The 14,309-nt window shown below is 39.2% G+C and overlaps 1 protein-coding gene across 1 annotated transcript; it reads left to right on the top strand.

The window, feature by feature from the left end:
* Window positions 1-142: 142 nt before the first annotated feature.
* On the top strand, window positions 143-595 carry LOC130735917 (uncharacterized). The gene has a single exon (XM_057587787.1). The coding sequence runs from the start codon at window positions 143-145 to the stop codon at window positions 593-595; it is 453 nt and encodes a 150-aa protein (XP_057443770.1).
* The last annotated feature ends 13,714 nt before the right edge of the window (window positions 596-14,309 follow it).

Below are 14,309 nucleotides of genomic sequence, written 5' to 3'. Positions count from 1 at the left end.
CGTACTAAATATGATAGTATAAACTTATACAATAAATATTAGTTTATCCATTGTTTGGTTCTTATATTGTATTGTATAGACTAGTCCATGAATCTAATATTATACATTAAAATGATTGATTATTTAATCCACCATATAAATAATGATAAGGCCTGATAATATTGTGACGTATAACCTACTTGCCACAACTACCACCACCATTGCCACAACAATTGATGTCGTCATTGCCATTGCCACTGTCACTGTTGTTTCTGCCATCGCCACCACCACATTAACCGCCACCAACTCTACTCCCATAATAACCACCACCCACGCCACCACCACTTTTCACTACGACCACCACCACACTACAACGTTGCGGCCACTACAACCACTACCGCCGCCACCACCACCACAACCAACTCCACCACCATCCTCACCACCTCCTCGACACCCTCCATTACCGTCATCACCACTACCATCACCACCACTCTACTACTACCACCCACCACCATCACTGCCACCACCACCTCTACTACCACAAACACCACCCTTCGCAACTGTCACCGTCGTTGTCGTCCCTGTCATCGTCATTGTCGCAACCACTGTCCCATAACACTACCATTATCACCACCACCATTACCACCATTGCCATGACCACAACCATATCCACCTCTGACTTATGTTATATAAAATAAAATGTAGAGTTTGTGTATTATTACATTTTTCATCTTTTCATAATTTTTAATTGCACAAATATATAAATTTTGTTGATAAACATAAATATATACATGTTTGTTACAAATATATACACGTAGGAAAGAAATGTATAAAATTGGTTCTTCGAACGCCATCTGGACAAATAGAAAATTTGGATCATCTCATGTGACAGGATTTTTTTTTAAGCTTAAGAAAAAATCCATTAAAGTATAAAACAGATATGGGAACAACCTCTCCCATGTGAGGTTAGACACAAATAAGATACAATGTTGTTCCAATCACCAAAAACAAAAGAAGACATACTCATATATAACCTTAAGCTAATTTAAATCAACCCCTAACAATAAGAAGCCAGCCAGGAACAACAACCCTTCAAGGATTGTCTACGACGAACCAAAAGCAAGGTCCTTACCCCGTTTCAACATTCAATAATCCCCATCAGTCAATCTAATAGATCGATAGGATATTAAAATTTAGAAAGTTTAAATAAATATATACTCCCTTAATTAATTATAATTATGTAAAAAAAGTTCATAATAATAATATTTATTGCTTTAAATTTATGTTATTTAAATTAAATCGTGAGATGCAACTCAACACAACAATAAAAAATTAATATTGTAGAGCACTGTAAAAATTAAAATAAAATATTCAACGTTGCGAGGAGAAGATGTACCGTGTGAAAAATCTCGAAGATTTACAACATCAAACACACCCAGATAACGTAATAAAACTGAATTTCTTCTTAAAGATCAAGCTATTTAATCATCCTTTTCGCAATTATAGACATTGGTGTAATTTTTCTTATATTGACAATTTATTGTATTTAATTGAAAGTGATGGAATGCTCTACTCATGCCTGAAGACACTTTCAGGATTGGCATTTATATTCACAAAAATGTTGAAGGTATCCTTGAAAAATCATCTTTAAAAACTGTAAAATTTCAAGGCTCTATGCATTATCTTAAAAATTTTGAATCACAAAGTGCTCTAACAATGGAACAAAAAGAAAGAGTGTGATCAATAGAATAAAAACACACATGTCACACTTTAGAATCAGATTAATGCAGGACAATGTATAAAAAAGAAAACAAAATATTTTATCAACTATAAAACACATGGTATGAATTGAACAATATTTTAAAAAAGGAGAGCCCACTAACATAAACCATACACCTTTCTCATCCAATGACCTGCAACATGGACATCACAAGCTTTGGAATGTTTAAAGCGACCTATGTGCCACTGCAGTTGATGGATAATCTTCCTTTTATAGAGAAGAGAGAAGAGGCTTACTTGAGATAGTCGTGAATGCTCTATTTAGATATAGAGATGAAAATGAGGGGAAGGAATATAAGAGGAAAGAATATAAGAAGAAGGAATATATATATGAGAAAAAGGAGAGGATTTTCAAATTGTTTGGATTGAGAGAAAAAGAATGGAGAGTGAAAGAAAAAGTTAAAATGATATATATATGATTACCATATTACCCTTTTATATAAATCTTTTGGAAAAACTATATCCTTTTTTTACTAAATTAATGTATTTTTAAAATAATATAAATTTATAGTATATATATTAGATTAATATATTAAAGGGATGCTGGAACTAAAAAAAATTAAAGGGATGCACAGAGTATGTAAAAGGTAAATAGGTGACAACACTAAAAAAATTAAATCGGTGTAAATTATAAAGGGTTGTATTGATTATGTAAAAAAGTAGCCAAGATAATGTAGTGAGCAAAGAAAATAGGACAAAATAGGAAAGGCACGTCTTGTGTCAGTATTCTTCGCAACTTAATGAACGAAATTCAAATTTTAAATGTAAAATTAATTTGGTAGTTTCCAAAAATATATTTTGAACTTGAATTTTAAAAAGGTAATTAATTATATTCATCAATTATAAGTATTAATTGGAGTCATTAATTTCAAGTATAAGAGATAAAATGTTTACTAATGATGAATGTCTAAAATGTAAAGTTTTTTTTGTTGGTAAAAATTTCATAAAAATTAAAATAAAAAACATTTCAAATATATGTGATAAAAAACATTTTTAAAATCTTTAATTTGCTAAACGTAAAATTAAACATTTAATTTATAATTTTTCATTATTTTCGCAATATTTTCAAATGCATCGTTTAATGTAAAATTAATAATCAATTATATAAGGTTCAATTATTTTGGGAATATTTGCAACTTCCAATTATGATTTCATAGGCCATTTCAAAATTTTTTTTTTATGATTTCATAGGTAATGGTTACATAAAAAAACTGAAAATATAATTTTGAATTAAATAAGACCATAATAAATGAGTCATTATTGTATGTTGTGACAAAAAAATAGAATGACCATTTTTTTTTCTTGGAGGGAAAAGTGATGAATTTGGAAGTGTCATGTGTCATAGACCTTCTAGAAGAAAACCTTCTTTTCATATATATATATAGATATAAAATAATACATAATTTTTTTCAAATAAAAAACCCATAATTAAACAAATAAACTGATCTAATTACCACAACTAAATAAAACTAATTCAAACTTAATCTCTCCCTTCATCTAAGGTACATCATCACTTTCAAAAAAGAAAATTATCTGGTACATCATCTTCATCCAAGCCATCACCTTCAGTCCTTCATCGTCACCTTCATCCTCAAACCAGACCAGAAACAACAACTCCCCAAAGCCATGATTAGAAAGCCTTAATTCCCTAATTCCCACAACCAAATCCCCAAAGCCATGATTAGAAAGGGATGAAGGAGGAACAACAACTCCAAACTGTGGTCGTGGGTCTTCGATCGCGTCGCCACAACAGGGGTGTCGCGCCTCCGCCGGAGCCGTCCACCTTCGTCGTTCTCCACTTCGGGTTTCGGTAACAACCATCGTGACCCCAGATCCAACCTTCATCAACCTTCATCTTCTTCACCTTTCACATCGATCATCTACCCTTCGCCCTCTGTTCATCATCTCTTCTTTTTCATCATCCATCTTTCAGATCTGCGAATTTCACCACCCAAAACACCTAAGAACCCAAATCTCCTAGATCTGCATGGTTGTGGAGTAAAAATGAATCATTTTCCTTCTGTGTCGATTTGGCCTCTAGAGTGACGATGGGTATGGTGGGTAGGGATTAAGAGTTATGGGTTGCGGTGGGCAGGGGTGGGGGTTGCGATGGCTATGGTGGGTGGGGGTTGCGGGTTGCGGCTTCTGGTGTGCAGTGGTTTGTTTCAAACAGGATCCGTAAAGCACCAACCAAAAGACCCAATTCCACTCAAACCATACCCAATTATGTCCATTTGTTTATCATGGTTTTCCTTTTAGTTGAACGGGTGGTTTTCTCCTACTTGTGTGAATGAGTTGATTTGATGATTTGTAAGATCAAAATTAAGGTTTGATTAAAAAAAATTCCTGGGTTGAGAATTTTTCCTGTGTGTTTAGGATTCTTTCTGGGTTTGGGTTTTATTGATGAAGAAGATTAGATGAACATGAAGACGAAGAACAAAGAAGGTGATTAAAAGAGTTTTTTTTGTTATGTTTTCTTTAATTAATCTTTTTTTAAAGTAGCTGAGGGATTAATTTAGGTTAAATGAGTTTTTAATTATTGACTTAATTTCCTTTTTTTTAAATAAAAAATAACACCTGGCCTCATTAATCCCACGTGGTCATGCCACATGGGCCACCGGAGCCCCGGTGTTGACCCCGAGCTCCGGAGGGATGGAAACTAAATCTTTTGGCAAAGGTTGGGGACTAAAACCTACCTTTGCTCCGGCGAGGGACGAAAACCAAGCATATGATAAAAGTTAGGGACCAAAAACTTATTAAAGCCTAACTTTTATGCTCTGTAGTTGATAATCATCACTACATATTCATATATCCAAAGCAATCTGTGGCAAAAATGAGAATGGCGAATAATAAATGCAAAAATAGGGTGTGGTTGAAAGGGATCACTGAGTATCTTCAGATCTCCCTCGACCATGCTAAGCTCTTCCTCATCGTCCCCTCCTTCTCCTCCTCCAATTTGATATTGAGCTCGCCGTCACCGTTGGGGTCGGATAAACCGATTGAGTGCAACATAGGAATAGTAGATGCACTGGGGAACAATAATTAGGAATTGGAAAAACCCCTTCAAATAAATAGAAATTGATCATTACCCAACAGTTCAAACTTCAAACTCCAAACATATAGCAGTACTCAAAATTGAACAATGCCTCTTGAAATGAAAAATCCATAATTCTTCCTAACCCATTAACCAAAACAAAACTACAATTGGAGAGTAAAAAAGGAAAGAACTAAAAAAAATAAATGAATAAAATTGATTTCATCACGCATTGCAATCTAAATGGCGGCACCCATGAAACAGAATACCTTGAATCTTAAAAGAAAAATGATGGGAAAGAGAAGGGAATCTTAATAGAAATACCTTGTTTTTCTCAAGCCTCTTGACGGCAACGTGATCCCCATTGGCTATTTTCTATTCCAATATAGGTGTAACCCAATACACTTTAGTTCTAACTTACAATTGAAACTGTTGTCCTCAAAACTCACTGAAAATGGTGGATATTTTGTATTGATTATCACCACATCAGTAGTTAGGTGACTTCCTTGCTGACAGTACTCCTCCCTTTACCTTACATTTCAATGTTGCTAAATTTGATTATGACCCTACTCCCATGTTTTGCCACCACAGATTTCACACTATGTCAAGTGTCAAGGATTGACAATTCCCTCGGATAATTTTGAAAATACAGTATGAAGCCATCCACCAAAAATGAATGTAGATGATTATACCTATAAATAAACATGGGCATAGTAAGTCATGCAAATACAACAATCAAGCATAGACTCACACAACATCAGATGTTAAGGGTTGTTCCAAAATAAAAACATCAGATATTAAGGGGTCCATATATTAGACGACCATGGAACCAAAATAATAAATCATGACAACAATTGTCCGTGCAAGAGGAGAAATATAAAACAATTAGAGAAAATTTCTCAATATATTAGAGATATGAGTTATCTATAGGCAATGATACTTTCTTTTTGTTAAATAGCAAAAAATCAGCACCCACTTCACACGATATGCCAAAAATAAAAGCACTAATATACCTAAAATAAAAGCATCAGAAGTACATTATTGCTGCATCTACCCACTTTTGAAGAACTAAGATAAAAACGCATTCAAAATTCGCAAAGCCACAACACTAACTCTCTGCTCAATCTGCCATAGATAAGTTGATATTATGAAATATGCATATGTAGCAAATTGAGAAAAATAAGAAAATGGAGGAGCAAATGGTTACAACCAAAATGGATATGCACGCATCAGAAGGGTAGAATTATTATAAATGAAAAAGAAAAATGTGGGACAAATCAGTATGAAATTGCAGAAAAAAGACGCAAAAAGAAGGGATCAGAACAACTAAATGATTGGAATAAATGGGGTGAAATCAAAAGAAGCAATAAGGAGGAAAATCAGACGGTCATACCGGGTGGAAGACGGTTCAGTGTCTCCTAATGCCCAAGTTCAAACTGTGAAAACTCTGTGAACAACGTCATCTAAGACATAATGTTTTGGCGAAAACAGAATCTTCACTGAGAAAAGAGGCTCTAACCGTTGCATATCTTCCGTAGAGCCTCTATTATAGCTGGACCGGGTGGGCCTTAAAGTAACCTAATGCTCGCCCAAGCTCTAGCAGGCTATGGCAAGATATCTAGTTAGTGGACCTCAGGCGAGGATAGTAGAAGGAAATGGACAATTGGCTTACGTATGGCCCCACTTGCCAGCTGTTAGATTCTTTTGAGTTTGTCCTATTCGCATAGGAATTTGGGCCTTGGTTGTAAGACCCAAATATAGGAACATTGTAAGTAAGGACTACACTCACTATAAAAGGGGGATCCTTATCTTGTACTAGACACCTTTTTTTACCATTAATGAGAATATTTTCTTATTGTTACATCATCCTACTACTTGTGCTCTGCTAGGGTTTAGTCAATATATCTTTTATACCTAAGTTAGCTCTAGTGCGGAACATTGGCGCCGTTTGTGGCTCTGACCTAGATCTACCAGTGTCGTAGGAAGGTAGGAGTCGCAGCTGATGGAGACTCGCTCGTGCAGTGTTGGAGGCGACAGCGCCCACTTCGGGCAAACCTTCTGGTCTGGTTACCAAGTCAGATCCAGGTGTTCGGCGGTGTCAGTCAGCGCCGACACGCATAGATCTGGACGGTGTGAAGGCAACGAAACCTGTGAAAGACCAAGAAGTGATCACGAGTATCACTACAATAGCTTTGAAACACATGTTGGATACTTTACAAAATGTTCAACGCCAGAATGAGCATTTGCAAGCTCAGGTGGAATATTTGAACCAAATGAGGGATTTCCGGTGAGGACAGCGCATTGACGCCGAGGATGTGGTTGAATTCCAACCTTTCGTGCCCGCCGTTACGGCCGCTGAGATACCAGAACACTTGCAGACATTGGCGTTGGACGCTTATTCGAGCGATACTGACCCCATGGAACACTTGAGGTATTTCAACACAAAGATGGTCATTGGCGGGGTGACGGAGGCAGTAAAGTGTCGACAATTTGGATTTGTTTGCTTGGACAATCAATGATGTACCAGGAATTGACCCGAATATAATCACTCATAAGTTGGCCATACGACCAGGGGCAAAACCATTTATGCAGACAAGGCGGTGAATGAGTGAAGAGAAGGACAAGGCGGTCCAAGTGGAGACAAACAAACTGATCAAAGCTCAGTTTATCCGTGAAGTACAATATCCGACGTGGTTGGCAAATGTTGTGATGGTAAGAAAAGCCAACGGGAAGTGGAGATTGTGTACGGATTATACGAGTTTGAACAAAGTATGCCCAAAAGATTCTTATCCATTACCCAACGTCGATAAGTTGGTAGATGGAGCTTCAGGAAATGACCTTTTAAGCCTCATGGACGCTTATTCAGGGTATAATCAAATCATGATGCATCACCCAAATGACGAAAGTACGGCGTTCATGAACAAGTAGGCCAATTACTGCTACAGAACGATGCCTTTTGGCCTGAAGAATGCGGGCGCTACTTACCAGCGCCTGATGGATAAGTTTTTTGCAAACCAAGTGGGAAGAAACATGGAATTATATGTGGATGATATGATTGTCAAGTCCCCCATGGCGGGGAAACATTGTGAAGACCTAAAAGAAGCTTTCGCTTAGTTAAGAAAATACAGCATGAGATTGAACCCTGAAAAATGTTCTTAGGGTTCATGATCACGTCAAGAGGAATTGAAGTAAACCCGGACAAATGTAAGGCGATTTTAGAAATGAAAAGTCCAACCAATGTTCGGGAGGTACAAAGGCTAACAGGGCGATTGTCTGCTTCATCCCGTTTTTTGCCTATGGCGGGCGATAAAGCGAGCCCATTCTTTACATGCTTGAAGAAGAATTCAACAGTCCAATGGACCGAATCATGTGAGCAAGCGTTTAACAAGTTAAAGGAATTATTGGCAACACCGCCAGTTTTATCCAAGCCAACTCCAAACATTCCTTTAATTCTCTACTTGGCGGTCACCGATAAGGCGGTCAGCACAGTCTTACTTCAAGAAGAGAAGAAAAAATACAAGGTTGTTTACTTCGTCAGCCATACTCTGCAAGGCGCTGAAGTAAGATATCAAAAGATTGAAAAGGCGGCTTTGGCCATTTTGAAAACGGCAAGGCGACTCAGGCCATACTTCCAAAGTTTCCAGGTGAAGGTTAAAACCGATATCCCATTAACACAAGTGTTGCAGAAATCTGATTTATCAGGGCGGTTAGTCGGTTGGTTTGTGGAGCTATCAGAATATGACATCCAATATGAGCCAAGGGGGACCGTCACGATCCAAAGTTTGATCGATTTTGCAGCTGAAATGATGCCTTCAGAGGGCGATGGAATAAGCGGTGAGTGGATCTTATCTGTTGATGGATCTTCGAATGACAAATAAAGTGGGGTAGGGGTAACCATCGAAAGCCCGGACAAGATGACAATAGAACAATCACTAAAATTTGAATACAGGGCAAGTAATAACCAAGCAGAATATGAACCATTAATAGCCGGATTAAGACTCGCCATTGAACTGGGAGTCCAAAAATTGTTTATCAAAGGCAATTCTCAGTTAGTGGTTAAACAAGTAAAAGGAGAATATCAAGCGAAAGACCCGAAAATTTCTAAGTACTTGGAAATTTTGCACCGATTAATGATGGCAATCGAGGAAGTTAGGATAGAACATATCTCAAGGAGTCAAAATGAGCGCGCTGATGTGTTAGCAAAGTTGGAAAGCACGGGTTGGCTAGGTAATTATCAAACTGTAATACAAGAAACTCTTACCCGCCCGAGTATTGACTTAATTGAGATAAAAATGAAGGCAGTAAAAGCAATAACAGAAGGAGAGTCTTCATGGATGGAGCCTATCAAAAATTTCCTCCAAAATCCTCTAAAAGAAGACAATCTGAATACAAGGGAAAGGCGCAGAGAGGCAAGCTTCTATACACTAGTGGGTGATGAGTTATACAGGCGTAATGTCACCATTACTTAAATGTGTAGATATTAAGGACGCTCAAGGTATCATGGCAGATGTCCACGAAGGTGTGTGCTCTAGTCACATAGGTGGGCGGTCTTTAGCAGTAAAAGTACTGAGAGCTGGGTTTTAAGAAAGACTGTTTAGAATACGTCAAAAAATGTGCTACATCTCAAGTCTTTTCTAATTTGCATAAAGCCCCGCCAGAGCACTTAACAACCATGATGGCACCATGGCCATTCGTCATGTGGGGGACGGACATTCTACGACCATTCCCAGTAGCAAAGGCACAAATGAAATACATTGTGGTGGCGGTGGATTACTTCACCAAATGGATAGAAGCTGAAGCATTAGCAACCATTACAGCTGCCAAGGTCAGAAACTTTTTATGGCGTAGAATAGTATGCAGATTTGGTCCTCCAATGGCATTCGTAATGGACAATGGTACTCTGTTTACCAGTAATTTGACAAGAGAATTTTGTGCGGATCTCAGAATCGAGATGAGGTTTGCGTCTGTTGAGCATCCTCAAACCAATGGGCAAGATGAATCAGCTAACAAGGTGATTTTGAATGGTTTAAAAAAGAAGCTGGATGAGGCGAAAGGTCTGTGGGCTGAAGAGTTACCAAGTGTTTTATGGGCATACAATACAACGGAGAAAACAAGTACTGGAGAAACATCATATCGGTTGACATATGGGACTGATGCCATGTTACTTGTGGAAATTGAAAATCAAAGTTGGCGGGTATCTAGGTTTATTGAAGCGGAAAATGGGGAAAATTTGATCGCAAACTTGATCATTTTACCTGAAGAACAAAGAGAGGCACATATAAGGAATGAAGTAGGAAAGGGAAGAATCACTCGGAAATATGAAACAAAGGTGGCACCAAGAACAATGAAGGCGGGAGATTTAGTGCTTCAAAAAAGAACAATGTCCACTAAACACAACAAACTCTCGCCAAATTGGGTTGGACCCTTTAGGGTGATAGGAGACATGGGGAATGGAGCTTACAAGCTAGAACAATTAGATGGCAAAACAATTCCTCAAACATGGAACACCTCACACTTGAGGCACTATTTTAGTTAAAAGAATAAACCAATAAGTCGCACTCTATTTTCCTCCACATGAGGTTTTCAATGAGGCGACCAATGTAAATGAAGGGACGATAGCTCCCATGTTTGGAAATTAATGAAATTCTTTCTAAGTTTGATGTTTATTACAACTACACAAGCATTTATATATATTTCAAGGCGTGAACCGCCTCAAGTTACAAGCTACCATGAATAAGTCTTTCGGAATAAGAAAGCATCGCCACTGAGTAAACAAAGCCTTGGCATTTCTAGTGGCCACTAGAAACCAAGCCACGTCGGTAAAACGACTAAGGTCAATAAAATGAACCTAAGCCTTGAGGTCCAAACTCGAGCTATTAAAACTCAGTAAACAAAAACAACGAAAAATAAACTTAAGATTATAAAAGAATGCAATAACAAAGCCTACAATAACAAAATAGAAAGCACTTCATTCATTAAAAGGAAGGGGCGAGGCCCGTACACTGTGACAAAATAGGGCGGGGCCTAGTACAAAAAAAAAGGTGACAAAAATAATTGGAACAAAGTCTATAAAAGGATGGGCGAGGCCCAATTACAAAAAAAAATATAAATAAACTTAAGCAGCGCCTTGGTCATGACCCTTGTTCAAGGCGGCATTAGGATCCCGCCCGCAATCATCATCTTCATTCTCATCTTCGTCATCCTTTCCCTCCAATTCACTCTCCGAGTCAAATTTTGGAAGGAGGTCAAGATCGATGTCATCAAGACCAACAACTTGGCCATCTTGAATCTCCTTCAAAACCCAATCCGGGAATGATCAAACTTCGGCTCCACAACACTTATTTGCTCTTTGGCCTTGACAAAACCTTGAGCAAATTGGTGAGATGCACACCCAAGGATGGACGCCTTCAAGCGTTGGTATTTACCCGCCAGCTTTTTGCACTTCAGCCGTGCAACAGTGTGTTTTTTTGTCAATTGTCTCCTTCAAAGACTTAGTCTTTTGAAGGAGCAATTCGGAGGTTGCCAACTGCTCCGACACTTTGGCAAAATTGTCTTCAGAACTCTTCAAAGCTATGGCGGCACGCTTGCTAGCAGTATCAGAATCAGCCTTCAGCCGCTCGTAGGCGGTCTTCCACTCATTCACCTTCTTTTCAAGGCGGTGTTTGGTGGAGTGCATATCCTTCACATACTGAACCATTCCCGCCACATTACTGGCGGCTGAAAGAGCATGAGGGATGGCCACTGAAGCAATGTTTGGGGCGCCCTGGCCAGCAACGTCTTTATGAAGCCTGTTATCAAAAGTACGGTTCATAAAGTACAAGCCATTGAAACGTGGATCAGTTAGGCTTATTAGGACCGGAGAAAGATCGCTTCATATAGCTGAACTAGAGCCAGCATGAACAAATGGTCTCGCCGGGCGGTCAACAGGAATAACGACATTTGGATCTTAGCGAGGTGGCGGTGGATTAGCACCCCCCCCTTCTTTTTCTCAACAGACGGTTTGGATTTTGGAGTTGGGCCGGGTTGGCTCAAGTTTGTTTGCGGAGAAACGCTATTACCAGTGGATTTCTCAGAGGTGCCAGAAGTCCTTTGGCGCTTAGGATCCCGTTCATTACCGACGTCAGAATTGCCATCATGGCGGGAATCTTGATTCCTCTTCTTTTCAATCTCGGCCGTAACCTTCTTTTTCTCGATCTCAGCAGCAGCTTGGGCTAGATAAGCCTTTATGCTCAAAGAACTAGCATCAGTCTTGCCTTTACCCATCTTAGCTGCACAAGAAAGGATTGAGTTAAATACAAGGAAACAGGCGACATATGGGAGCTACTACACAAAGAAATGATCAACTTACTAAAAAATTGAGCCACGGTGCCATTCTTGGAGGCCTCAACTAAATCATGACCAAAAATTGTGGGCAACGATTGGAGGAAGGTGGCGACCCCTCGCTCGGAACTTTCTAAAGCCTCGAATGAAACAGAAATCTTCCGGCGAGGATTTTTGGTCCAGTAAAACTGGAAGAGGGGACAATTGTTAGAATCCCGGAACATATTGCTTATTTCTGGCGAGTCAACAATCTTAAAGAATTGTTTCTGCCAAACCTTATAATGACTTTTGAGAGGGGTAAATAAGCTCATTTTCTTTCGGGCGAGGAGTGGTATCCATTTAACCAAGGTAGGTTTTTTGGTGACAGATTTATAGAAAAAGAAGAATAATGGGTAAGTTGGCGTGAAACTTAGATGATCGCACAAAATTTCAAAACACCGAATGAAGCCCCAAGCGTTGGGAAGAAGTTGGCAAGGCGCCACATTCAAAAAGAAAGAACATGACAAATAAAAGGAGAAAAATGAAGTTTAATGTTGAGATTAGTGAAAAGGTAACCATACACGTAAAAGAAATCGGGCGATTTGTTTAGCGTCTCCTTTCGGAGGGTAATGAAGTCATCATCGCCACAAGGGAGGATGTTTAATTTCAAATCATCATTGCAGGCGGTGGCGGGATTCACCTTCGTGAATCCTTGGGCCGTTATTCGATGAGAATTAATACTCCTAATACTGCCCCAGATGGAACGCCACATGCACTTATCCTCGATCAAGTGCACGTTAGATCGCCATTCAGGCGATGAAAGACCATCCTTAGAAGAAAGTATGGAGTCAATAGAGCCGGCGGGACCGGACTCATCTTGAACGGTGGGAGAGTCAGGAATTACAACAACGGATGGCTTTTCCCAATCCGTTGAGGAGGAATACACTTCTAAAGAAGAAACACTAACACCATTCGATGACATTCTGGGAAGTTTCATGCAAGAAGATGAACAGATTGAAGAGAGAAGATGAACAGAGTGAAGAATGAGAGAAAAAACACAAAAACAAAAAAACAGAAGAGAAAAAGGGAAGGGACTCACTGGAAGGAGGGTCGTACGAGTAGATGGCAAGGACGTGGGCTAAGGAAAAACACCGCGCAATGACGACGATCGGAGCAAGTGAATCAGAAACAGGAGAAACTTGAAAGAAGGGCACAAGAGCTTGAATTTTTTGCGGTGAAGAAAGAATGAATAAAGAATGAGAAAGGAGGTTTTATAGATGACGAAAGAAGAGAGAGAATGAGTGGAAAAGAGTGTGAATCGTCAGGTGAAGAGAGAGGGAAGAGATTTTGAAAATATTTTGAAAAGCGAAAGGGCACCCCATGATCCTAGGTTTATAACAAACAAGGCAACTCCTAAAAACGCGCGCACGTGACAACTGCATTCATTACTAATGATGGTAAATTTCTGGGAAAATGGGGATGCGTGTGTCAGTAAGTAAAGAATTGATTTACGTTTGATTGACAAGCGGCGGAAAGATCGCCACACAACCCTTGAAACCTGGAAGAAAAAAGACAAGCCTGAGGAGTGACACGTGGCAACACCTAAGGTGGACCGTTGTAATCAGGTCGATCCAAATCTTTCAAATTGATGGCCAAACTTGAAGACGAGATACGTGGCCACATATTTGGGGCGATCTTATTCTTATTCTGTTTAAAGGGAACTCCATCGAATAACGAAACGGCGGATTTCCCCTCAGATGGCACGCCTAACGGGTGTGGCGATAATCGTGATGAGCTCTCAAAACAATTGGAAGGGCGCGATAAAGACATTTCGACTCATGTACATTGAATCTCATGTCTTGGGGGCTTGTGGACAGGAAGGGCCTTAAAGTAACCTAATGTCCACCCAAGACACTAGCAGGCTATGGCGAGATATGTAGTTAGTGGACCTCAAGCGAGGATAGCAGGAGGAAATGGACGATTGGCTTACGTATGGCCCCACTTGCCAGCTGTTAGATTCTTTTGGGTTTGTCCTATTCGCATAGGGATTTGGGCCTTGGTTGTAAGGCCCAAATATAGGAACATTCTAAGTAAGGAATACACCCACTATAAAAGGGGGGTCCTTATCTTGTACTAGACACATTTGTTACCATTAATAAGAATATTTCATTATTGTTACATCATCCTACTATTTGTGCTCTGCTAGGGTTTAGTCAAT

Source organism: Lotus japonicus, chromosome 2 (assembly GCF_012489685.1).
Source record: "Lotus japonicus ecotype B-129 chromosome 2, LjGifu_v1.2".
Classification (NCBI taxonomy): Eukaryota; Viridiplantae; Streptophyta; class Magnoliopsida; order Fabales; family Fabaceae; genus Lotus; species Lotus japonicus.
This window is presented reverse-complemented; position numbering and strand designations above follow the sequence as displayed.

Bases quoted from the DNA above. Each gene is read 5' to 3' on its own strand.
- LOC130735917 (XM_057587787.1), top strand. From the start codon at position 143: ATGATAAGGCCTGATAATATTGTGACGTATAACCTACTTGCCACAACT.